Source organism: Callionymus lyra, chromosome 5 (assembly GCF_982586985.1).
Source record: "Callionymus lyra chromosome 5, fCalLyr1.hap1.1, whole genome shotgun sequence".
NCBI classification, from domain to species: Eukaryota; Metazoa; Chordata; class Actinopteri; order Syngnathiformes; family Callionymidae; genus Callionymus; species Callionymus lyra.
The window spans coordinates 32202113-32229212 of NC_141822.1; the positions used below are offsets into that span (position 1 = coordinate 32202113).

At 38.7% G+C, this 27100-nt stretch overlaps 2 protein-coding genes across 18 annotated transcripts in view; both read left to right on the forward strand.

Annotated features, from left to right (window-relative positions):
- fnbp1b (formin binding protein 1b) overlaps positions 1 to 19724 on the forward strand; it is a 42640-nt gene extending 22916 nt beyond the window's left edge. Inside the window, exons 7-19 of one of the 17 annotated variants that reach the window (XM_087792001.1) lie at positions 2050 to 2178; positions 2788 to 2934; positions 4752 to 4943; positions 6454 to 6642; positions 10873 to 10887; positions 11091 to 11126; positions 12181 to 12207; positions 13154 to 13263; positions 13493 to 13625; positions 13890 to 14011; positions 14093 to 14250; positions 14625 to 14783; positions 16717 to 19724. In XM_087792001.1, the coding sequence (XP_087648127.1) occupies positions 2050 to 2178; positions 2788 to 2934; positions 4752 to 4943; positions 6454 to 6642; positions 10873 to 10887; positions 11091 to 11126; positions 12181 to 12207; positions 13154 to 13263; positions 13493 to 13625; positions 13890 to 14011; positions 14093 to 14250; positions 14625 to 14783; positions 16717 to 16724 (1425 nt within the window). In that variant the 3' untranslated portion in view covers positions 16725 to 19724. Of the gene's footprint in view, positions 1 to 2049; positions 2179 to 2787; positions 2935 to 4751; positions 4944 to 6453; positions 6643 to 10872; positions 10888 to 11090; positions 11127 to 12180; positions 12208 to 13153; positions 13264 to 13492; positions 13626 to 13889; positions 14012 to 14092; positions 14251 to 14624 lie in introns of all 17 variants that reach the window. The other 16 variants (XM_087792002.1, XM_087792006.1, XM_087792004.1 and 13 more) reach the window with 16 other exon arrangements.
- Positions 19725 to 21076: 1352 nt separating this feature from the next.
- gpd1c (glycerol-3-phosphate dehydrogenase 1c) lies at positions 21077 to 25192 on the forward strand. The gene is made up of 8 exons (XM_087792019.1): positions 21077 to 21217; positions 21762 to 21939; positions 23073 to 23213; positions 23276 to 23414; positions 23474 to 23586; positions 23681 to 23914; positions 24051 to 24157; positions 24745 to 25192. The coding sequence occupies exons 1-8, from the start codon at positions 21180 to 21182 to the stop codon at positions 24839 to 24841; spliced, it is 1047 nt and encodes a 348-aa protein (XP_087648145.1). The 5' UTR covers positions 21077 to 21179; the 3' UTR covers positions 24842 to 25192.
- Positions 25193 to 27100: the final 1908 nt, after the last annotated feature.

A 27100-nucleotide genomic window follows, 5' to 3' on the forward strand; every position in this document is an offset into this window, starting at 1 on the left:
CTCTCTCACTACATTTGGCACTACTTTCTCAAAACCATTGCGTCTGCCTCCAAATCTCTGCAAAATCATTTTTATTATAGATGTTCATGACTGGCTTCTGTTTTGGGCGATGATGTGTCATGTGGCTCAGGAAGTGTATCTATGGTCACATGTTGTTTAGCTGGAAACGGCTAACAATCCTTTTTTGTGTGTGAATGTGTGTTTGTGTATTTATCTTTATGGCAAACCTTGAAGCGAAGTTCTCTGAAGGTAGGTCCAGCGGACACAGAGTCTGTCATATCTGTGGGAACACACGCTGTCTCGACTTGTGTCTCCACACACACAAACACTGACGTGGTCCTCGACCCGGTCACCGTGAACACACTTTGTCCTGTTTGACTGTATTTTGCTCTCGCACAGAGCCAGCCAGCTTGCACCCCATCCTGCAGAACACTTATCAAAAGGTGTGATAGATGATGATCACAATAATGTTGAAAGATAGGAAATGGATGAATGCATGTGTGGATGCACAGATAACAAGAAGGACCAATCATATTAATTTATTTTTGTTTTACTACAAATGACAGCCAATTTGGACATTTGGAGTGTTGGGTACTTGGTAAACGTGATGTTAATAGTGCTAAATTGAATTAAAGATTGAGCCATGTTACATTAGAGTTGGATGTGTGGATGAGTTATATATGGATGGATGGTTTTAATGGTTGTATAGATGTTGAGGAGGTAGATGAGTCTTGGATGACTGGCTGTTGAGTTGGATGGAAGAGTTTTGTATTGGCATGGAGGTGGATGGATAGTAACACTGGTACAAAATTGCTAGATAGATGAATGGATTGCTTGATGGAGTGATGCAAAAATCAAATCAATTAAGATGCATCAAAGTGATTGAAGGGTTTTACAATGTCAGAAAGAAAAAAAGAAGTGTTATACTATAAATACATAATAAATGATATTGATGTGCATGGATGAGTAAATGGATTGGAGGACTTGAGGCTATATTATTGGGTGTATCGATGAGTAATGTAAGCTTGGGTTGTTGAATAGTGTATGAACTGTTCAATTACAATGGATGGATGGATAAATGAAAGAAAGGTAATGACAGGTTGATAGTGTAGGAACCTGGACCATTAGTTAAAAGGGTGAGTGGATGGATCAGTGTTATAAATGTTAGGCTAGAAAGCTGATAACTGATCTTCAGATTCTTACAGATGTGTGGCTGCAGCTCAGAAGGTTTTTTCCAGACAGGAAGCAGGTTGTCTTGCGGCGGCTGCGCATTTGTTGCTGTTGTCATGGTAACAGTGTTTTTGTAAACATATACTGATACTAGCACAAGATCAGCACTCCATTTCAACACATACTACTCTGTGTTGAGTTTCAATCGATCCTCTGAAGGTGAAGATCAGGCTTGTTATCGTCCCTGCACTGAACGATGATGTCATTATTGCTGCTCCATATGTGTGTGTGTGAGTCATTTAAGCTCTAATTGGCGCGTGTGTGGATGGAAACTACACTCACTGAACCACCTCAGTCTGTTTATATTACATGAGTAAAATAATGACCAAAATTATCACCAAATTCAATTAATAGGCTGCATTGGAGGTGGGAAGGGAATTTCAGTCAATATAGTAAAAAGGGTTCTAGGTAAAAAGAATCCACTAACACAACTTGCTCGAACTCTGTCTGCTCTTAGTATCATTGATGTTGACGTATACGGTGACGGCAGTGCTGGAGTATAAACATTTGATTTAATGGAAAAGAGGAAACAGATATGAGCCGCAATGGAAAAGACAGGCACCACATGTCGTCTGGCTGAGATTATCTCATCTCCATCTGCTGTCCATGGATCTGCACAGGCTCTTCCAATACTGCATCATAGTCACAGTTTCAATCCACTTGAAGTCAAATGTCACCTTCCTCACCTGTGGCTACGTCCAGGATCTTCCTGTCAATCTGCATGAGTCTGCTGCACTGAGACATTTCTTTTTCTGCTCTTGTTTTGGAATTCTGCATCACAGGTCTCTCATGAGTGTGTGCTTTTGAATTTTCTGACAGGCCCGACAGCAAGCACAGATGAGGCATCAGATGGCCACGGACAGCAAAAATGATTACTCATCTTACCTTCAGAAGTTCAATCAAGAGCAGAATGAACATTACTACACCGTCATCCCCAATGTCTTTCAGGTAAAGTCTTGTTGTACTCACTGGTTTACCTGTAGAAGTGTTGCTCCTTTACCTCTCGTGGCCTGTCAATAAAATAAAGTTTTAAGGTTTACAAAGATGATAGAATTGAGATTCTAAAATCGCTCAGTTTTCCCCCACCACTACTGTTCCCTTTTTATACTTATTCAACTGTTGATATGAATTATATTAAAAATACAAATGAAAAAAACAACACAAATAATGTGCACATTTTAATCACAATGAATAATACGTGTTCTGTAAAATATACATTTTTCAGTACCCATCTATGAACACACATAATCATATTACTTTCTGTTAATAATTTAATACAAAAAACCTAATTATCTGATTTCTCCTAAAACAAGTTCCCTTGTTCATTGTGGCCCTACTCACAAACACTATGCCACTGCACATTTGCATTCATATCCATATATATTTGTTTTATATACAATTTCATGTAAAAAAAAAAATATATATTAAAAAATGTTGGTTCAAGACTTCCTGCCTTGTGTTGCTTAATTACTTAACTGTGTAACAAGTTACTTGTTAGTGAATTGTAACAGATTGTGATTTGATGTTAACTTCCTGGTCTGTTTTAATCTGGCGCAGAAACTTCAAGACATGGAGGAGAAGCGGATCGAGAGGATAGGAGTGTGCATGAAGACCTTTGCAAACGTGGACCGGCAAGTGCTTCCCATTGTGGGAAAGTGTTTAGACGGAATGACGAACGCGGCCGAGTCCATCGAGCCCAAGACTGTGAGTACCAGAAAAAAGACTTCCACATGTGTGGGAAACATTCAAACCCACACACTCTGGCGCTCCGTCAGAGCAGCAAGTATGCTGGTGGTTTGGCACCTCTACAAGGGCTTTTTAGGAATTAAACAGCCCACCTGGGATCCATGTAATGATGTAGGAGGACCGAGTTGAGCTCAACACACTGTGAAATCAATGAGCTGCAAGTGCTAACACTTACAGTGACGTATCACAGCCAGTGGTAGGATATTTGTGGCGTTTGGAATATGGTTTTCACTGGGCACTCTGGTGTCCTCTAATGTGATTTTCTGCCAAATTCCCTAAAACATACTAAGGGTAATTGGCAACTAAATTGTCTCACCCTATTTATGTGGAATAGAGTACAGTAACAATAACCAAAACTAAAATATTTAAGATGTATTTTAAAGCTCATCATTCATAAATTATTTGAAATTGAAAAAATGAAATGTGTAACATTTTTTCTATATTATATATCTACTTTTATACTAACTACATTTAATTGTTTAATATTATCATGAAAAATAATCACAGTAGTATGTATTGAGAGATGGTTAAAAAAAATTTTTGGGGTAAAAAAAACTTAATATATAGACATTTTTCATGAATTATAAAGTTGATAACCAAAATATATATATTGCAATATTAAATGTGATTGACGTTAAAACGAAGAAATAAAGAAGAAACGATATAGGATATGTTTGTTAAGATCAATACAACAATAAACATTATTAAGAGTACATATTTGACTGCTATATCAGAGCAATTTTTTCGAAGCACAGCAGTGCTGGCTGTGACTGCAGAGGAAGCTCCGGCCCATTAAATTTAATCTCGCTCTCGTCTAAAAATAGGAAGCTGTTCACGTTGTGCTGCCGACACTCCTGCTCTCTGTACTGCTTCTCTTCTGATAATTTATGTTTTGCTGTAGATAAAGAGGAGATATACTGCGACGTCACATGATAGTCGTCTGTCTTTGTGACAAACACAAGACTCCACCGGGATTTCTTGTTATGAGTGTGAAGTTGCTTCAGGGGGACCACTGTTCTTGCTCCAGTAAACAAAATGAGGCAGCAGCAAGTCACATGACCCCCTCCCATTCTCTCTTGCTGTTTTATTTACCTACAGCAACGACCCTCTGCTCTCAGCGACAGCCGGACCCTCGTCTCTTATCACCTCAGATAGACGGCAGCTCTTCCTGCGCCTGCGAAGCTCGACTGTGTCCTGACCTCAGTGTTTTTCTCATAACTCCTGCCTGACAGAATCAGGTCTTTTCCTCTCGCTGAGTGGCTTGTAAACCCAATTATAAATCCTGGATTTACAGTGTAGCGTCGGTGTTGTTGACAATACGTCGCTGTTGTTCTAATGTCTACAAATCATCAGACCCTGTACAAATATTGGTAACTGAAAAAATACCAATAGAAAATCCAACTCATAAAAAGCCCTGTGGCACCAAAGGAGAATAAGTGGTAGAAAATGTTAACACCGTTGTTTAAGGAGAGGCGGATCTAGCCTTGAGTTGGCTCTAACCATCTTTACAAAGTATGATTATTAGGCAGAAAATTATTTATTTCTGTATAACATATAGGAGAAAGATATTTCCCGTTGAAAACATTGATTAACAAATTCAGAACAAATTAATATTTCTTTAAATTTGTAATTGAGCATGATATAAAAAGAGATTAGTGAAAATACGATAACAAAAATTAAACACAGGTAGTTTGATTGTAAATGAATGAGAAATGTGCTTAAACCAACAAATGGACTCCATTTATTGACTGTCACCCTCAATGTCTCACTACTAGGACTCCAAACAAGTTGTGGAGTCGTACAAGTCCGGCTTCGAGCCACCAGGCGACGTGGAGTTTGAGGACTACGGTCAGGCCATGAAGCGAAGTCCGTCCGACACCAGCTTGACCAGCTCTAAAGAGGTGAAGGAGCGACCCACTGGCAAGAGCAAAGGCAAACTCTGGCCGTTCATCAAGAACAAGAACAAGGTAACACACACACTGTCTGTCCACACTCAACTCGTTCGTTGACATCACTTCACTAGATTATTTCTGTTTAGCAATGTGTTGCAAGTTCACTGTTGGCAGTTTTGTGTTGTTATTATTTGCCACTTGTTTCCTCCTCACTGGCAACATCCACCGATTAAGAGCTTTTTCCATTGTAACACACTCCCTAATGAGTCTCTGCCCGGACCCGGCAGATATTAACTTCCTCTCAGGCCTGTTTCCACTGATCTTTGGGTTCTTTCCCGCTCGGCCAAAACTGGCCTCTGATTCCTGGGGCGGCTGGCAGAGTCGCAGAGATAGATGTGAGCATGTGTGAGTCACTGGGTGTGTGCGCCCAACTAGGTTTGTGCAATGCTCGAAGCAGACTAGAACTGATGGCTCAAGTCTTTCACTCACAAGTAAAGCATGATGGTGAAACATAGAGAGGGTGGACATATATTACTGACATCAGCAATGTTGAGATGGTTAGCATCTTATACTTGTGATTAACACTTGCATGAGAAACGTATTGAAACTAAAGCAATGCTTAACAGAAATGTAGCTGTCCTACTACTTATATTTGGAATTCAGCTAAAAGGTTACCTGCAGGGGGAAGTTATCCTACTTGAACCCTTTTAGTTAATCCAAAACTAAAATATCAGCTCAACAACAATACTTTGGCAGTTACCAGTAATATCTTAGCTAATGCTAATTTTAACTAAGCACATGTTTTACCCTACTATGTTAATGGTTAACCAGAGAGGGTTTAGCACATTCAATTGCTCTGATACTGAAGTACTGATACTTAAGCTCAACAAAGCTAATACTTCAGCTAACATAGCATTTATTAGATAATATATCTTATGTAATTCCAAAGCATAATTCAAAGCTTTGATTTTGATGAGGCTTAATGATATTGTCTTCATGTTGGTTTGAATTGCAAATTTGTTCCACATGGCATCATGAATATTTGTCACAAATGTGCACAAAGTGTTGACCTGTTGGTATTATATTATTGTCAAAAAGGCTTCTAAGGCACACTTGGTTCATCATTTAGTCCAATGTTTAGGGCGGAGATGAGAAATTACATTTCTGTGATGATGACCTGATTTGAGCAGCTCATTTCCTCGGGGAGGTGGCGTGTTTCTCGGCCTAGTTGGCACGAAAATGTTTTTTTTAAAAGTCCTGCATGCGCTCTGACTGGAACTCTGCTTTATTACAGCCGCACTGCTTTGACACATGTTGACGCTTCCTGCTCACTTTTTTGTTTTTCTCTTGTTTTATTTTCTCAACATAACTAGTGACACTCGTTTGACTCTTTCTGTTGGGTTTTCTGTTGTGTGTTTTAATTTTTAATATTTGTCGAGGAGGCTTATTTATTTGGTTTTGTGTTCCCTCTACCTCTTCCTCCTCTACCTCCTTTAACTTTTTGTTGAAAACTCGCCCCCTCTTCTACTTCTTCCATGTTTTTCTCTTCCTCTTCTCTTTCCACCGCTCTTTTTCTTACTGGTAGCTTATGTCCCTTTTAACATCCCCACGCCAGCCCCCACCTGCCCCCCCAGCATCATCCCCGCCCTCACCCTCTGCTGTTCCCAACGACCCCCAGTCTCCCAAGCAGCACAAGGAGCCCCTCTCCCACCGCCTCAACGACTTCATGGCCTCCAAACCAAAAATGCACTGCCTCCGGAGCCTGAGGCGAGGGGTAAGTGTGTGTCCCGCCAGCTTTTGCACAAATATGTGTGTGTGTGTGTGTGTATACGGCTGAGCTCTATACCTGGCACACTGTGTGTGTGAGCAACACACTGTTGATTTAGAGGCCGCTTCTTAGTGACATTATTCTTAATATTTTAAAATACACTGAATGTGTTATTAAACAGTTTTGCCAACTGACCCTATGTTGCTGCTGTAACACACATCTAACAGCCATGTGAAGACCTCCACTACAGACATCAGCTACCTTTATGGACACATTAGCTTAGAAAATGTGCTTTATATAAACAATACTTTCATGATACGTCAGCTTCATGCACACACAAGTATTCATGTATGAACACATTAGCCTACAAACACATTAGCTTCATGAATTTACAAGCTTCATAAAGCAACACATTCAGGAACACATTAGTCGGTACAGGTCTTCCCAACGCTCTTTTACACAAAACATTTACAGACAAAACTTAAAACTAAAATTGCTATGTGTGGCCCATGAAAAACATTAACAGAGTGTGTTGTCTCACTTACACAGTCCCAAATCTCACTGCTTTCTCAGCCAGCTTCTTAAGTGCACAATAACATCATGTCACCTGACTCAATCACCAGCATCTCTTCATTCCTCGTCTGTACTCACAGCATCTCCTCCTTACCACCATTCCCCTCCAGATCACTGCAAACTGCTGGTTATTTTTGCTAGTGCTGATTGTGTTGTTTCCCTCCCCCTGATAATAACATGGAGTCGGAGTGACGTGTACGTCAACATGATACATATAGAGAGTTGTGTTTATATTTTATTTACTTAACAATTTGGACAACATATATTTTACACTTATTTTTCAAGTGTGACAGGAAAATGACAGCAAAGTGGGTCATAACATGTTTTCCTGCCACATACCCTGACCTCCGTTTCTCCCTGACCTCCGGAAAGGGCAGCAGCAACTCACGTGTTCCTTCCTGTTCTACCACAATTATATCATTTTTGCAAAAGGTTGGTTATTTCAAGGAAGATGCTTTACATCTCATCTGAATGAAAACAATGTGTTGCTAGCGTTACAAAGAGGAAATGATTGAAGGTGGACGCTGAAAAGGAGGTAGTGAGTTTAACAGAGTTTTTCTGAAAGCGGAAGTGCTCTAACAGCTAACGAACTGAAAGATAAAAAAAAAGTTGGGCTGGGGACAGATTAAAAAGGGGGTGCATTAGTGCAAAGGTCAGAGTTGAAAGTTTGACAAGCTACAGGTCTGCTCGTCAAGCTTTCCCAGAGTGGGCTCTGCCCACCCCAAAAAATGATCTTATCATTTATATATAATTTATGTTTCTCTGGCATTCATTGAATTTGAACTATAAAACAAGAAAGTTGAAATTTGAATAAACAACAATATATTTTTTACAATATGTATAATACTAAAACATAAAAGATTCACAAAATAAGAAAGATGAAAAATTTAAAATAGTTTCTCTTCATTTATTTTATCAATACAATTATGTTTTTATGTTAAGATGGTGGATGCATGCACTGTATGCACATCAAATGTATTAAATTATTATGAAAAAACATTTCATCATTTAAACATATTCCCTATTTGACAGTATGCTTACTTCAGAGCAATAGCGGGGCTAAGTTGAAAGTTATATAAGGTCATATTTTATACGTCACAGAGCCCTCATTTTATTTCAGTTCATGTAAGATGTCCATATTTAAGTGTAGCAGCCTGATTGTATTTTCTGTGTTCACTTGTCTGACTTTCATGAGTCACCGCGGCACTAGATAGCAGGCTGATCCACTGGAATATTTGCTCATGTTTTGGACGTGCCGGCCCCCGCCTCACTGGCACAGATGGAGCTCTGCAGCTGCTGGTGGGATGTTGGAATACTTCCTCACTGACGAGCTGCCTCTGGAAACCCAAATACAGTGTTGCTCTCACTGTGATGTTTAAACAAATTTTCTTCTGGACTATAAGTCTGAGCCAGTGAGACGCGGGCTACATAGATAAGTTGGCATCTTCTGACAATGAAAGCTGTACTCTCTCTGACGACCACCTCAGCAGCAGCCCGCCCGCCCCCGTTCACTCCTATGTAACAAAGAGCTCATGAAGAGGACCCTGGGTCGCCCCACGTATGCGTTCGAAGCCAGACAGTATGTTGTAAGTGTGTGAGACGGGTGCGTATAAGGGCCAGAAGGTGTTTGTCTGTGCTTCTGTGACGGGGAAATACGATCGATGTTCACACACAGGCAGTCGCCTCGTGCATTTGAAAGCTGAAACAATTAAGGAGTTGAAAATTGCAGACAAAAGAGGCCAGTGTCTGCGTCTGCGCTGGTCACATGGTACCAGCGACTTCATCCTACATCACATGCTCCGTCCTGCTGGCTGTCAGCGTCCTGCGCCTGTTTCAGCCCCCCATCTAAGAAAATATCTGGGTTCAATTCTCAAAGTGTCACAAGCACCGGAGGACGTTGGCTGATGATACTTTGACGTCTCCTCAGCTCGCCATCCTCAAGGTGATGAAGACGAGGTGCTGGTTACACTTTGGAGGCGCAGCTATAGAGTTGACCCCCCCAGTGCCTTACATGTGCACGTTTTGTACCTGTATATCTGTGTCTGTGCGACTGTTTGAAAGTCGCCTCAATAGTTTTTAGCTGTATTGTTCAGTAATACATTTTTATCTTATACAATTTTAATAAAATACAACATATAGTATTGTTCATGAAATAGTGTATACAATTTATATACATTTTAATACATTAACACGTTAATGTAATGTATTTTAAATAATTACTAATTTAACAATACTATCTTTTTGTACAATAATGGTTATTAAATTACCTACTTAAAATACTGAATAAAATGAACATATTGTGATTTATTAGATCAAAATATTTCAATTGATAACTAAAGCAGATCCAAAGGCGAAGAAGAGAATGCAGACAGGGTGGATCAAGAGTGAAATTTAAGCTTTACTGGACAGATGTGCTTACTGCCTTAATATATGTTTAAAGAGTTAGAAATAATACTTAAAGGTTAAAAGATATGAAGTTGTAAATGGAAGTGTCAATAAAGGAAAATATCAAATACTAGTTCATGGTGACAAAGTTATGGGGGGCAAATTGTTTGGTTACTTAAAGAGGAAATGTTGGACAACGAATGTTCGACATAGAAAAGGAGAAACCATTTAGGTTCACCGATGACTTTGGACATGAAGAGGATACAGTAGTTAGATACAGACTAGTCCATGATTTAGATATTTGAGGAGGCTGACTTTTTGTGATGACCCCTGAAAGATTGAACATTAAATTTCAACCTTATATTGCAAAACTCTGCCTATTAGCGTTTTTTTTATTTTTATATATAGATTGATATCAAGATTATTATCAATAACAGTTGATATATATTAGGTTGCATTCTGAATAGGTTTAATTAGCAATTTTTCCTCATTAAAAGCAGACACATTGTTAAAATAAAAAAACATGAATAAGACTTTTTTGAGCGTTATGTTTTTTATTATATGTGTACTGAAACTAATGTTTGTAACACATAAATATTGTGGAAATCACATGTTTGTTGCTATGATTCTTAATAATCTTTGTGGAGATCTCACACTTGTCTATTTAATTGTCATACTTAAATGACAGTGACTTGGGATCTGAATGAGTATTTTGTCAACGTTCTTCAGTGATTCCCTGGACATTTACTAATGAATCTCTCAGGCCCTTTTCTATGACACGTTGTTTGCTTTATTATCCCAAGGCAACATCTCACATGTCATGATTTAGTGTTGTTGAGTGTAAAGTTGAGTTCAAGGTGGAGGACTTGCTGTGAGACACTCATGCTACTGACCTTCTCATAGTTGACTCTAATATTCGCTGTAATTGATATTTCAAGTCTTGTTTGTCTTGTCTACAGCCATCTGGTCTGTAGCGCCCCCTTCTGTCCTGTGTGTTTCATTGTCTCAGTAGAGGGATGAGTAACTGTGATGAGTTTTTCCTCTTTTTAATTCCATCCGTCTGCTTCCGCTGTAGTTCTCATCATTCCATCACTAGAGATGTTAGACTTCACCACGAGAGAAAATGACCTCCACAGCTTCTTTTTGTCTTTGTGGTGAAGTTTGGCCAGAAATGTGAAGAAAAATGGCTTTTTAAATATTTCTCCTGATGTTGACTTGTCTCTGTTTTTCTTTCCCGCTCTGCGCCATTTTTCTCTCGCCCCCCTCCCCAACATGAAGCTTTCTCTCAAGCTGGTAAGCATGACCGTGTCACGGCAGCTCAGTCGCGGCATGACCACTGCACGCACCTCCCCCTGTAACACTCGTTGATAACTCTTGTTGCTTCATTTGGGGATCAATAATTTGTGTGACACAACGATGGACAGTAACATCTTGTCGTTGTCTCATCCGTGAATTGTTTTTATGTTTTGTGTGTTTTGCTTTGGTTTGTGGTGCAGATCACACTCAATTCCCACGTCAGGAATCTCATTGAGGTGATCAGATGTTTTACTTTAACGTGTCCGTCAACTCTTCTTCTGGTCTCCACGAATGGCATGTCTCTGTACTGTAACCAACACTAATCTGGTGTAATGTCTGATCAACCGTCCTGCATGACCTGTCCAATGTGTTTTCTCTAAAAGAAGAGTGCAACAATTTGGGAAATGTTCTCAAGACCAACCCTAGATTCCGTCACCCATGATTGACACATCCAAACAGTAACAAAAAAGATAAACAAACCTGCTATTGAAATATAAGCTTCATATTTAGCAGTTAGCAAGTATATTTTCAAAAACATATTTTCAAATACACGAAACTTTGCACACACACACACACACACACACAGACAAATCACGAAACAAGGTTGACATCTACAAGCAATAGTATGTATCTATGAAAACATCCCAAAACATGATAACATGATACTGTATGTTGGTAGGAAGAAGACAAAAAAACAACATCAATGATATCAATACCAATGGTGATCATCAATCATTATATAATATCCTACAAAGTTTTATGAAAGAAAAATCCCCTACAAGTCGACTTTACTCTGAGAAAATCTATTTGTAAAGTGCTAAGTCCACAGTTTTAAAAACACTTAATTATGAAAAAATAAAAAAGGTATCAAGGTAGATTTAACAATTTCAAAGTTACTTGTAACAAAGTGGCTGAGAGATTGTGGTGAAGTGGACATTTCCTCCTTTATAGACTTTCAAATGTAATTGTGTCTCTCAGGAAATACAGGCCTCTACAATTCATTTTATCTTAACATTTAGATAGTACTTTTGGTAAATGAGAACAAGTCCCAAATTGTTCATCTGGAAATGTAGTATTTTCAAGAATTGATTTGGTGCCATCTAAGTGAATCATTCGATAACTAATCCACATATTGAAACACTTTCTTGATCTGATAATGAACAATGATGATTCCACAACATCAACGGGAGGGTGGCTTTTTTCATATGTAGACCGTCGATAGTCCTGGTGCTAGCAGGTAGACAAGCATGATCCTGCATGATGATTAACTGATTCTTGTCATGTGGCAAGTGTTGCATGCTGCTAGAAGGAAGAAGGGTAAGGTTGACGTGGTGACATAGCAACACCTGTAGCTCCTGCAGTTGCATCCCAGTGGTGACACAGTGTGAAACTTTCACCACACGTCTAACTTTTTGTTGAACGTAATGTCATTGTGTGTGTTTGTTAATTTTAAAATACCATCTATAACTTGTAAAGTATGAAATATTATTTGGACATACATGTTTTGTTTAGCTTCATAACTAGTTTAATTAATTAATATAAATTCATGTTTAAAGTACGACATCCATTACTCAAAATAATAATTTCAACAAAAACTTTATAATTCAGTATTGTAATTAAAAAACGTTTTTTCAATTTAATTATTATATATTATATATCCCATTTAATCAGAATCGGAACCTTTTTTTACCAACATTTTTTGTGGTACCAGTGCAATTATTCAATTATTATTGTTAAATAAACTTTTTTTTTATTCAACTATTGACTTGTTTATTAAAGTTTTTTGGGTGCAAACCAACCCTTATATATAAAAGTTTGTAAAAATATGAATAGTATTTTTTTAAGCGTAAAAAGTTAATGTTGGAATATTTTAATGAATAAAAAATGTAAATCCTTAATTTAAAGTTATATTTAGGCTCCTAAATTAAGGTAAAATATGTCATTAAGATAAATGTCAAATAACAGTCCATAGTGCATATAATAATTTTTCAAGTTTACAGTATGAATGAACTATTTTATTTTTAATAATTCATTTTAAACGTCCATATGTCTTTCTTTTATTAAGACCTATCGTCTAAGTCAATCCATGATCACATTTGTGTCTGGCAGCTGAATATGTGAAAGTCCTCTCGAAGATAGACAAACCTCTGGAGTGGCTGCAGTATCTGTCAATAATGTGAAAGAGAAAGAAGATACGGCACCGAGCGTTTAATAATCCCATCTGCATTTCTACTTTATGACCTCAATTCATCTTTTCTCTCAGGGTTCTGGACCAGAGGACTTCAGCCACCTTCCTCCGGAGCAGAGAAGGAAGAAGCTGCAGGGCAAACTTGACGACCTGAACAAGGACATCCAAAAGGAGATGGACCAGAGGTACAGTTGTTGTAGAGACGTGTAAAACATTCAAGCCATATCACTCATGATCGAATGTTGAGGACGTTCTAGTGTGTGCCACTCATCTTGTATGTGGAAATTGATTAAAGCATCTTTCTTAAAAACTTAATTTGTTAATGTCTCTTTACCGATCACTTCAAATGTTTTGTGAATTTTAATGGTGTGCAGATAGTTTGTAGCTCTGACCCATGTATGTTGCCTGTTTCAGGGACGCTCTGGCCAAGATGAAGGACGTGTACGTAAAGAACCCACAGATGGGGGACCCAGCCAGCGTAGACCCCCGACTGTCAGAAATAGAGCAAAACATTGAGAAGCTCCAGTTCGAAGTGCAGAAGTTTGAGGTGAGTGTATTGTGGCTGTCTTGTTTGGTTGTCCTCTAAATAAAAGTCACTGGCTTGTCCATATTTGGAGAAGATGCAATGCAGCTGGCTGAAACTAGACATAAGTGGAATGTTTCTGAGGGAAGTGTAGACAGACGTGGTCCTGCTGCGACTCTGTGATCATGTCAGTCGCACATAAAGCTTTCTAAACAGTGAAGAACAGTGACGCCAAGTCTACATGTCTGTGGATTGATGAAGTAATGATTATTTTCTGTGTGCATTCAGGGATGGTTAGCGGAGGTGGAGGATCGGATGCCATCCAAGAGCGACTCCAACCGGAAAAGTGCTATCTACGAGAGCCAGAACAGCACCATGGTCAACAACAACTGTGCACAAGACAGAGAGAGGTATGCTAAACTCTGAACCCAAACCAGGAAGTGTTGTTCGCATCACGGCATATTCACTGAGTGTGTGTTTCGGCCCTCGAGCAGCCCGGATGGCAGCTACACAGAAGAGCAGAATACGGAGACTCAGGTGAAAGCAACCATCAACCCCACAACCAGCACACCTGAGTTTGACGACGAGTTTGACGATGAAGAAACACTGCCAACCATCGGAACCTGCAAAGCGCTGTACCCGTTTGATGGTAAATTTTATTACTCCAACCTTAGTAAATGTTTTTCTCTGGAGCCTTCAGACTGTTGAGTCAGTGGTCGATGTTTCCCTTTCTGGATTTTAATCGTCATCCTTTCCTGCCCATCTGATCTTTTCGGCCCTCAAGCACTGACTTGTCATCTACATTCTACCTCACCATCATTTACCTAAACTAAGTGTAATGTTATGGTGTTGATATTTGTAGTTAAATAATGGTTTACCTTTGATGTGTCAGACTCCACAATTTATATAATTTATTCACACATTATTGACAAATTATAGACAAGAAATACACAGCAACACTCTTAGAATATTTATTATGAAAAGTTGCTGATGAAGATTCTAACTTGCTTGCTCATCCTCCAGGTCACAATGAGGGCACGATCTCTGTGGCGGAAGGCGAGCTGCTGTACGTGATCGAGGAGGACAAAGGCGACGGTTGGACGCGGGTGCGCAGGAATGAGGAGGAGGAGGGATACGTGCCCACGTCCTACATTGAGGTCTTTTTGGAAACAAATGCCAAAGGTGCTATGACATACATTTAACTCAGCTGTGTGACTGTTTGTGTGACAACACTGGACTACAACACACTCTGTCTTTTGTGCCTCATGACACTGAAAGTGAGCCGGGCCAACAGGAACAAAGAAAGCTTGTAAATGCAGTTGCTCATCAATTTTTCCTGCCTGTAATTACATCTCGTGGTCAGTAGAAAAAGTACAGTGTTCCAGTTAAAGTGCAGTGTGTACATTCAAGATGCTGTTTTTAAGAAAATGAATTAGTTAAAGCAACACTTTGTCCTTTCTCCTTCACTTTATGTCAGATTATTTGGATCATATTGTAATATTAATCACAAAAAACATTCTAGTTCATTACCAGTATATTCTTACTAACAACTAGTAGTATTTAACTAAAATATTAATGTGAGACAGCATCAACTAGTCTAGGTGCTTAGTCTCTGATGGCTCTGACTAATAAAATCAGCATAATTGGGAACCAATCTTAATTCTGAGTCACAAAAGCTATGTTGCTACTATGCTAATAGGGCAAATAGAGGAATTCTTTGCATCAAAGTAACTTTGATTTAACACCTAAGTTTGCCAGGAAGGAGCTCTTCATCTCACCTCAGCCATGTTAGCTAGACGTTATCTAGTAGCAGGTTCTATTAGTTAAGATAGACCTTATATCGTCTTTGCTATAGCCAGCACCACAGAGCGTGTCTTTAGTCATTAAAATGAATGGTGAATAGGACACAGTGTTGCTTCAACCGTACCCTCCAAACACCAGGAGCTGTCGTGTTGCTGTACCGGATCAGATCCACATCTCCATGTGCAATCCATGTACTTTCTGCTGTAAATATGAAGATATTTTTCTAGGCTACTATGGAAAAGGAAATAGCATGCTGTAGATAAAAGTTGTAATTATTCTGACCACTTTTTGTTAATGTCCAAATCAAATTGGCAGTTTTGATAATGTTAGTGTTGAGATGTTTTGGTATTTTCTTCCAGGACAGTTTTAGATGCAGGAATTAGTGCTTCTGAAGTTCTATGGTGAGACTGTGTGGGGGTGAAATCATGTTGTGGTTCTGATGCACGAGCCTGAACATCCTCGATAAACGCATGATGTCATTCCACTAGAACGACATCACCATTTTGACATCAGACGGGTTTTCCTCTCAGTCCAGCATGAGCAGATCATCCAGAATTGATTTAACAAGTCATGCATGAGGAAGACTTCTCGGCATGTTATCGAGTCAGTTGTCTAATCATCCGAGCGGAACTCAACTCGATATTATCTTCTTTTTATGTACTGAAATAAGCCTTCATGCAATTTTTTGTTTATTGTTCTCCTTTTTAGGGCTGCACAATGATTAGAAAAATTCCCATAATATTATGACCAGGGCCTTTGTTGGTCCGTGCTCGTTGGTCTTAGATGTGTTGAAAGAAGGTGTATGTGGAACTCTCGGCGCAGCCATTATATGATATACTGGTGTTCAACCAAGCCTTATTTCAGATTTATGTTCATTAATTCAAGATTTATTTAGCATTCACGAATAACAGTCTTGTAGTCACCATGTAGTGGCGGCTTTTTCCTTAATTCAATTCTAAACATTATTTTTCTCTTCAAATCCGATTTGTAAGAATTTAAATAATTATTCTAACCTGTGGTTGTAGCTCTAATGTTTAAACTTTAAATAGTTTTATGTTTCATTAGATTAGCACTAGCATTACATACGTTTTGTGTAATATTACACCTATATTGTGTATGTAATCTATATAAGCTTCAGGAGGGTGGTCATAATGTTCTGGCATTAAAATTAAAGTTGAAACCTCAAGATTATTGTGCAGCCCCATGTCACTTCACCTGAAACTCTTGGGTTCAAACCAACATCTAATGTTCTTTCTTGTCATTTTTGTTTCTGTTTATATTTTTTTATTTTATATTTTTGCTCTTATTCCAGATTCCTAAAAGTGCGGCTGGCCGAGGAGCGGCAGGGCAAGCAGGCTCGTGGAGACTACCACGCTGTTGTTCGTACCAGAGAGACGGCCGATATTCAATTTCCCAACCCCCTCCCCCCCCCAAAAAAAACAGTCGAGCGGTGCTCCAAAATTTGTAAACCTCTGACAGTAGCCGATCGATTCGCTTCCACATGTTTTCAGCAGAGCTTTGCTTCTTAATGACTAACATGCTTGCTCCACTGCCGTCAACAGCCCTGCCCCCACCTTTAACCCCCAAATTCTGTTTGTCCTGTGTCCGGCGGAGGAAGAGGATGGTCAGAGACAGGACGACGAACCTCGGACACTCACTCATGCACTATAGAGGGCGCTCTTGCAGAAGATGTCTTAGGTTCTGGTGCTTGACCCAGGGACCCGCCTCAATTCACACTATGTTCTTCAACTTTTGCTACTTTGAGGAGTGAAATGCTGTGAGATAAGATGTGTGTTTCATTGTGAGCTGCTTCCTCTAAAGATTCATCGTTTAAGTGTCCTCTTAAGATGGATATTAGAATTGAAGATCATTGCAGTCAGAGTTTGAATATTTTCAAATCCAGGCGAGAGGATTGTGAGCATAAATTGATTTGGGGTTCTTATTTCTGGATATTTGGTCTACATGACCGCTGATGTCAATAGTTGCGATTGGGCTCTTGGTAGTGCTACCCTTAGATTATCAATGTTTTACAATTTCATTCTGGATGACAATGTGTCAGTTTTGATCTTGATCTAGATGCTACTCTGAAACGCCAAATTCTCATCTGCACATGCTTACAGTTAGATCTCCTAGGGTAGATCCCGCAGCAGTAGACTCAGAGAGAAAATGCACCATCTGGAGAGGGTCGAGTGGAACTAAATGTAGAATGTTCAGACTTGGTTTGACAATTTTCAAATTCGTGGCAGATTTTTCTCTGCCCCATCTCATAAACAAAGCGATGTTTACCATCGGTTTCCTTCTTAGCACTCCATCATTGTTGTTTGTTTTCCACATGGCTCACTCTTCACCTCATTTTCACTGTAGAAACTCGCACCCAAAAAAATTGACCTAATCCTGTTAATCTATGTGAAAATCTTGGGAAGTTTTTTTTGCAAATGTTTCATCTGTTTGCTGCAAGCTTACTCAGATTAGTGGAATATTTACAGTACTTACAGTTTTTCAAATGTGTCTGGCCAATTATGATAGACTTACAATCCTCTCCAGACTGGGAACAACCCAAAAAAAGGTGCTGTTCTGTGGCACATTAGGTAGGTGGTCGTAATGTTAAGGCTAATCGTTTTGCTCTTGTTCTAAGTAAGATCCAGCTGAAACCAAAACTGCTCTCCTTCTCTTGTGTGTGTCTTGTGTCGTTGCACTTCCTTTCACCACTTCTGATGATGATGATATCTTCATCGGCATCAAGGAAAGTTCCTCCCGTCTCTGACCACACCCCCCTTTGCACCTCCTTCCCTCACCTCTCCCTCCCCCGCTCAGGCAGCTCCTTTCTCCAGCTCAGGTTGGCAACTCTGGCGTGCTGCATGCTTGCCCTGTCTTCCTCCTCGCGCCCTCTGCTGGTGAAGGCGTAACATGCAGGGAGGGGGTGGCAGGCGTCGAACCCTCCACCTTCCTCCCTTTGAGCCTTCAGTTAACCCTCATTGCCTGTTAAAATTAACCAGTAAGGGTTCAGTGCCTGTGGTTCTTTTATTTTGTATTTGTTTTTTATTCGTCAGGAAAGCATGTTGCCCCGTTGTTGTGTTCTAACGACAAATGTTCTCCTCTCGTCTCCCACTTGTGTTTGTGAACGGTGTCGACCTACTGTATATGAAAGTATACTGTGATTCACCTTCTGATGATGGCGCCTCCTCAAACTGAAAAGATGTGATTTTTTTATTTGATTCATTTCAACATTGTACACTGACGGCTCCCGCTAATGCTCGTCGGCACATATGTGGTCGTTTTATCTTTTATGCTTTTGTGTTTGTTTTTTTTTTAGCTTGAATGGACTGAAACTAAACTACCTTCTTTCGGATGTTGTTGTGGATGAAGCCATTTAACATAAATTAACATTTTGATTGAGATCAAGACCAACAACATCACAAATTTGTTTTGCCTGTTTTTAAAATAAATCTTACGATAATTTTGTTGACAGCTCTTATTTAGCAGGTTTAGCATTACGGCTCACAAGACAAAAGTTAACAAGCGACACTTGCAATCATAAGATTTTATCTTGGAAAAAAAAAACATGTCAAAAATCATCATCAACGTGTTTGATGGTTCATGGAAGCAACATGATGACAAAAGAATTTGTTGAAGCTATGATAGCATTTTTCCGTTACATGCGTGCTGACTTAAGCTAGTAGTGACCTAGCATAAGAACAGTTAAGTCCTTGTTACTTACCAAATGATGTGCTGTATTCTGGGCTATGTTAGCATTTATTTGTGAAAAATGTCTTTCTTCAAAAAACATTCTGCAGTGAGAAACGTCAAATTCACTGGGTATTAATGATCAGACTCTGTGGCTACACACTTGGAATCACCATGAGCCCATCACAAATTTTCAAGATACATGATCAAGTATTAAGGCTATCATACACGTCACCTCACCTGTGTTAGCATTCTGGTGTCTGTGGTGGAGCTACAACAATAAGTGTCTTTTGCGACTAACTTTCGGTTTTTATCAGTTCATCCGCTAACCATTGTCCAACACGTTGTCGGAGTCGATAAGAACGACTGTACAGTGAGGGAGTCAGATAGAGTATATATGAATATATAAATAAGATTTTAAAAGGAAAACATCTATTTTAACTATTGAGAGTCTTACCGTGACTTTGATCTGCTTTGGCGAAGTAAGACTGTTTTTTTTTCCTTTCCTGAGGTCTACCAAACGCTGTGTCATTTGCACTTTCTGATTTGTGTTTCGTTTGGTAGCCGCTCGCGCTTGGAGCACTGAATACTTTGTATTGTGTTGACTGTGCCAATTAAATATGCCTGGAAAGTCAATGTGGTGTTGTTTGTTTGTTCAGATACCAAAAGTCTTCTCACCTGATGTGGAAAGAAATTGTTTGAGAAGAAGACTAGACTCGACCTCAAGTTATTTGTCAATTTTAAGAACTATTTTTTAAAATAGGGACATTTGACCTGGAGGACCATCGTTCTTAGAGTCGTGGATGCAGCAGAAGAAGGAAATAAGCCCAGATTTCCCTCTCCACAGATACCTCCACCAGCTAATGTTTTGATGGTCAAAAAGATATGAAATAAACATTTTTATAAAAAATGTATTAAACACTTCATGCTTGATGGAGTCTGGAAAAAAGCTAAAGGAGATGGTCATGCAAAGAATTCTGAGAGGTTAAAGTTGCTGACATGTATCATCAGTGCATTGAATCTACAAAATAAAATACCCCAACAAAAGTATGGAAATAAATTTTAATTTAGTGAAAACCCAGGATTAAAAACTAGTACTCAGCATTGGTGATTTCTCAGCAGATGATCAGAGCCTGCCACTAGATGTTAAGTTATGAAACAGAACCAGGACAGGAAGTGATAGATTACCAACCAAAAAAGTAAAACCCAGTATTTACTTGAATTAGTAAAGTTTATTTTTAAATGTATACTTCCTTCTGGATATTAAAAAAGTAAGCCATACAATATATTACAAAAATAAATTAGATGCATCTACTAGCGAACTATGATGTCATACTAACTGCAAAAATGGGAAAACTTAACAAAAAATAAGGGAGTCCTTTATGATGAATCATACTTAGATTAATGTACATTAGTATTTATGGGACTTAGTATTTTGTAGCCACGAATTTTACCATGTCATTTCTGGGGCTATGTAGTATACTTGTTTAACTTTTTTTTTTAATATCGATAAACGACACTAAATGCTTTTACATTGATCCCTGACAGTGATGTCAGCACTTTCAAATAATAATATTTAATGAAATATATCGATGTATTTTTAATAAATCAGCTATGTTTGCAACAGTCCCTTTAAATAATTTAAAAAAAAGTTGTAGTAACCCCGTTACTGTTGGCCAATGCATCAAAAGTTCCACTTTTTTGCTATAAACACTTTCGCCATCTTCCTTCCCTGTGAGTTTACCGTATAGCCTGCTTTATGGACGCACTTTAAATGTTGCGCGAGTTTCAACCGTAATAATAGATTCACTGAGGTCATGTGACTAGCGAAGCAGAGAATTGTGACGTCATACAGTAATGTATTAAAATGTGTATATGCGGTGTATTTTCCAGAAATAGATAAATTAAATAAACTGCATTATTTGTTCCGTAAAAAGAAAAAAAAGGATGTTGCGAAGGTTAAAAGTAAGCAAGAGGCGTGAAGAGTGTTGAGAGGCAGGATCAGTGCTGGGCGTATGAGGAAGTTATTATTTAGACGAGCTGGAAAAAAACAGAAGGAATTGACTTCAGACGCTGTTGTTTCCTCTCAACATGGCTGCTAAAGTCTGCATCGTCGGATCTGGAAACTGGTAAAACATCTTCATGTCTAAAACTTGAAAAAGCTAACAAATAGATCCACAGAATATACAAGAGGGATCATACATGTGTCTCTATGGAAACATGTGAAGCCGTGTGAGTTATAGCTTTAAGACTGTTTACAACAGTAGTCATTCAAAACAACCTTGTTTATACAGTTAATTATATTAATGTGCATAATGTTAATGTTGTGTTGAACGCTAAAGCCAGAATATATAAACATACTTAATATGCATGTATTGATTAATTATTAATAATAATGTAAAACACAGTGATCAGAGCTAATAATCCAACTCCCTGAAACAGAAGAATCAAAGTATTTTAAATACAATAAAATATATTAAATGTGGGTGGAGCATAAGAAAATAGTACATATAAAGCTCAGATTAACCCTTTAACTGCCTCCTCAACCGTACAATTCTTTTAATGGATTAAAAGTTGAGCTTTTGAATCTGTTCTGTCTTCACCTCATGTTCTGAGTTCTTTCATTGGTTGGTACACAACAGTGTGTTCATGCTCACCCTCTCCTCCCTCCAGGGGATCATCCATTGCCAAAATCATTGGGCGTAACGTGAAGGCCTCCAACCGCTTCAATCCTCTGGTGAACATGTGGGTCTACGAGGAGGTCATTGAAGGCAGAAAGCTGACTGAGATCATCAACACGGAGCACGAGAATGTGAAGTACCTGCCGGGTCACACGCTGCCAAAGAATGTGGTATGTTTTTATAGCGCTTTATTCACAGACAAATGTCATGAATCACAAACTTTAATTATTAGTCTCAGCTCTCAGGAATTTGTTGTGGTGGCCTTAAGAATAAACCTATGAAATAATATAAATTAAATAAAAATAAATTGTTGAATTAAAGCAATAAATTAGAATAACATATGAGACATTAGAATAAAATAACAATTTTAATAAATCATGAATAATTCATCGAAATAAAAATGTCCCTGACAAAGGAATCCCCAACTAACTATTTTGAGCTAAACATTTAAATAAAAAACGTAATGTGTATATAGCATTAAACAGCATATGCATACCATAATATTGTATGTGACTTATAACTGTATCATACATTTCTCTAAATTAAATAAAAGTTAATAGTCTCCACTTGGATACATTTATTTTTTTTATTCCACAAATGTGATTGGAGATGAAAAACATAATAGATATTTTAAGATTAAATTCGATCCCGTAAAGAGATCTTTTCTACACACTTCTGCGTTGAGAATCACAATATGTGATAAGTGAATAAATCGTTTTTTGAACATAAAACGCATTGAAATGCTAGTTGATATGACTCTTAAAACGTTCCTTGCAACTAAATGTATAAAGTAGTGATGGTCAGATGAAGCTTCATGAAGCAGTGTCATTATTGTCCACTAGATGGCGGTCTCTGCACTATTTTACTTTGTTTTGAACAGCTGTTCTAATGAAATATCATTTTTAAACTGATGGCCACTACACAACATGACCCTGCTTCATGAAGCTTCATCAGACCATCACTACCACTAGTACCAGACTAGACCGGCCCCTTAACTGTTTTTATGTGGCCCGCATGAAGTCAAAGATCATGTAGAAACTAACAATTCATTTATTTATTATTTAATATAAATGCTTTATTTCTATTATTCTTTACTAATCTCTTAATATGACTACAGGGTTTTTATTTTCGGACCTTCGTTCTCCACTTTTGTCATTTCTGTGAGTGTTTAATGAGTGAAATGTGGCCCCTGAGGAAATTAAATCGCCCACCACTGACCTGGACAATGATAGTTTATTGCTATTCGACATAAGAATGAATGCTTTCATGAGGCAGCGTGACAGCTCTGCTCGTGTCTCACTAGATTGCTGTTCCGGACATCACTGAAGCGGTGAAAGGCGCCAAGATCCTGGTCTTTGTGATCCCGCATCAGTTCATCGCCAACCTCTGCGATCAGATGAAGCCTCACGTCGGCAAAGGCGCCATCGGGATCTCTCTCATCAAGGTCATTTCTCTGTGCTTCTGCTGTGTAGATGCTCAATGAGGATTCCTGATGTTTGACCTCAGGGCGTCGACGCAGGGCCCGACGGACTGCAGCTCATATCGGACATCATCCGTGAGAAGCTGGAGGTGGACGTCAGTGTCCTGATGGGAGCTAACATCGCCACGGAAGTGGCCGAGGAGAAATTCTGTGAAACCACCATCGGTTAGTCTGGTCATGGTTTGAATAAATGTATCTGCGTCTAATGAATACTTCAAAATCAGGATCCGTAAATGAGGCCAACGGTCTTATCTTCAAGGAGCTTCTGCAGACTCCAAACTTCCGGATCACAGTTGTATCAGAGAGTGACACCGTGGAGCTGTGCGGCGCTCTTAAGGTTCCACCATTTCTTTGAGAACAAGAGACTCGCAGAAACTCACTAATGTTTCAAAATGAAAGTATATGTTTTACGTGGACAACAATGATTCCAGAATATCGTGGCGGTGGGAGCCGGGTTCTGTGATGGACTTGGATTCGGCGACAACACAAAGGCGGCGGTGATCCGTCTGGGCTTGATGGAGATGGTGGCCTTCGCCAAGTTGTTCTGCAAGAGCCCAGTGAGCTCGTCCACCTTCCTGGAGAGCTGTGGCGTCGCCGATCTCATCACCACCTGCTATGGAGGACGGAACCGCAAGGTTGCAGAAGCCTTTGTCCGAACTTCCAAGGTGAGGAGATTAGAAACAATTTATATAAAAATCTAGAGCGCCTGAGTTGTGGTGACATTTTAGAACGTATTATTATTATAATTATTATTATTGGAGGTCATAACACGATAACAACTTATTTCCTTGTCCTGTGGAGTCTATCGCCGAGCTGGAGGCAGAGATGCTCAACGGCCAGAAACTTCAGGGTCCACAGACCTCAGCTGAAGTCTACAAGATTCTCCAGAAAAAGGCGATCGTCGACGAGTAAGTCAGATGTTTTGGTTCCTCTGTTCATGAAAAGTTTATTTGCTGGCTAATGATTTCAATTAGGAAATATTAAATGACAAAAAAAGATGGACTTCATCATGTTTTATTTATCTTAAAGCAACACTACATAACATCTGTCAGTCATGACTCCTTTAGTAGAACTCTTTAGCTGTTATTTGATGTATTATTTTGTTTAACTTGAGTGTCATGTGACCACCAAACCTGCTTTACAGAAATAGTGTTTTTATATTAAGTAGTGAGAGATTTCTTCAACTTTTCAATATATTACGATAAAATGACACAAATAAAGCCTTAAAAACAATAGGCGAACACAAAACAAAGAATTTACGCAGTGACCAAAAAAACATTTTTAAAAATGAACTATATGCTCTTTAAGAAGAATACATTTTGATAAAAATATATTTATATATATAGTGACTAAATATATAAACGACTAAATGTATTAATAATAAACGTATAACAATACAACATTAAATACATGGGAAAAAACTACATTTCTAATGCTTGGTTACAATGAGACAGATTGTTTTGCTTTCAAATGACACACCTTCCCTCATCTGCAGATTTCCATTGTTCTCCGCCGTCTACCTCATCTGCTTTGAGGGAAAAGAGGTGAAAGAGTTCATCACCTGCCTGCAAAATCACCCAGAACACATGTAATATCAAAGGAGAACAAACTGGATTGTCTCTACTTCTGTGAGTGCTGACGAGGTCCACTAGAGGGCGACCGAGATTTTTGAATTTTATTTGTTTTCCAAGAAACGCACAAGGCTAGTGAGCACTTTTATAATTAGATTTATTTTTCTATGGCTGAACAATGTTGTACTCTAAATAGTGTCCACGTATATTAATAGCGTTGTTTAATCCCTTTGACTTCGTATATAAAACATATAAATAATTCAAATCAAAAAAAGCTTAGACCCCTGCTTGGTTCTTAAATACTATTAAACATAGTAATGTTTAACTGTAACTGGTACCTTCTTTCATAAAATAAATGAAGTTTTTACCAACTAAAAACGGTGTACTGTCATGTAAAAACAGAGTTCTCATTGATGGAAGTTGAAGTACTTAATGTGTTTGTTAGCACTTGTCCTCCCTCTTTATGTTTCACTTAAATCTATCGAGAATCAAACAAATCTATGTAGTAAGTTAAGATAAAATCTCATGAATGATCTGGACCATAGTTCATCTAGTCATCCATTGATAGGTTTCTAGATTCCCTGAAGGAAGATCAGGAAAGATTAACAACATTTTAGGGCCGTTTGAATTTGCATGACATTCAAATTTAAGTTAATTTACAGAAGATGAGTCGTCCACTGCAAGCTTGAGCCGGGCAGAAATTTAAGAGCTAATCATCTACATCCGTCTTTGACAAGACATTTGCACATGAATAATATTTACAAGGTTTCAAGTGTGATCTTGTGGTGGAAAAAACAGGTGGGAAATAAATCCAGAGGCAAGTGTGCTTCTATAGCACCTTACATGGTCAAGGTTGTCTCACAAAACATTTTAAAGAAACAAAAAAGTAAAATCAAATTCGTAATATTGATTGTACAACAACATAACTATACCTGCAGTTAAATAACTAGCATTACGACAGATACTGATATTTATCATGAATAACCCACACATAGATATTTATATTTAGACCCAACCGTCCACACTCTTGCCACTCTCACAAGTGGAGTCAGTGAAGCAGAGACTGGTGTTGTCTGTTCCTGTTTTTGGTGTCACTGACCTCTAACCAATTGTGACTTTTTTCTTTTCCGAATTCACCTTTAGGAAGCTATGACTTTTCCTCAGGTTTACTTTTGGGTGCATTTACCTAGTGAGCGAGTGATGACACAGTGGTGTAGAGTTGTGTGTCGTCAGTAAACAAGTGGTAATGATGTGCTGATACTCCAAAGAGGAAGCATTTTTGGAACAGTGGTCCAAGAATAAAGCCTTGAGGAACCCCGCTGAGCTCAATAGGGTGTGGTTTATCTTTCACATCAACTATGGTTGACTGTGTTATTATTTGTTAGTGATTTCTAAATAATAACACAGGATATTAACCTAGATTAGGGGATTGAATAATCGTGTAAAAGTAACATTTGCTAACCTAAAAATGAATAATATTGTGATTGAAAATATCATAAAATAGAAGCTGAACTAGAGAGTTTCAGAGAAGGAAGAAGACACCTGAAGAAGAGCCATACATTAAAAAGCCATAGGGTGAGAAAAGTAAGTGGGCTGGTTAGACTTCCCACTAAGAGTAACTACATACAGTTAAACAAAAAAAAAATTAGTTAAATTCATATAAGAAAGATGTTGTGTTAGATTTTTACAGTTGGGAACATAAACGGCATACAGTGACTACTGCTATTGTCTATTTAGATTAAGACCAACACAGTACTGGACCGCTACACTTGAGCGGTGAAAATCTAGACTGGAAAGAGTTTAAGAGATCAGACAAGAATCTAATTGTTCACAGACAATACTTTTGAAGGATCCTTGACACAAGTGCGTTGCTTCCATCAATAATCCGATAACAGACCAGACAGTCTTTACTTTAGAATGGCTGCAGTGTGCAAGAATGCTTTTGTCTTATTATCAAATACGACCTCCAATAATTCCAAATGTGCCAGTGGGCCCGTTGACAGCGGCTCCATCAGCACCGCTTTCTGGATCGCGGGACATCAAAAGATGGTGGATCGGTGATGGATGGAGGTCCTGATTGGGAGGTGGGTTGTCCGGTGGTTCCCGTGGGATCTCTGGGTCTCCTCTGTCCTCTGCTAGGATGTGCTCCTCTCATCTCTAACCAGCAACTGTCATCGGTGGCTCCATGTGCAATGAGGTTCGACACAAACTCAGATCCCGTGTTTCAAAGAGACCATCAACAATGTGTATGAAAGAGACGATTAATCACCACGGCAACTG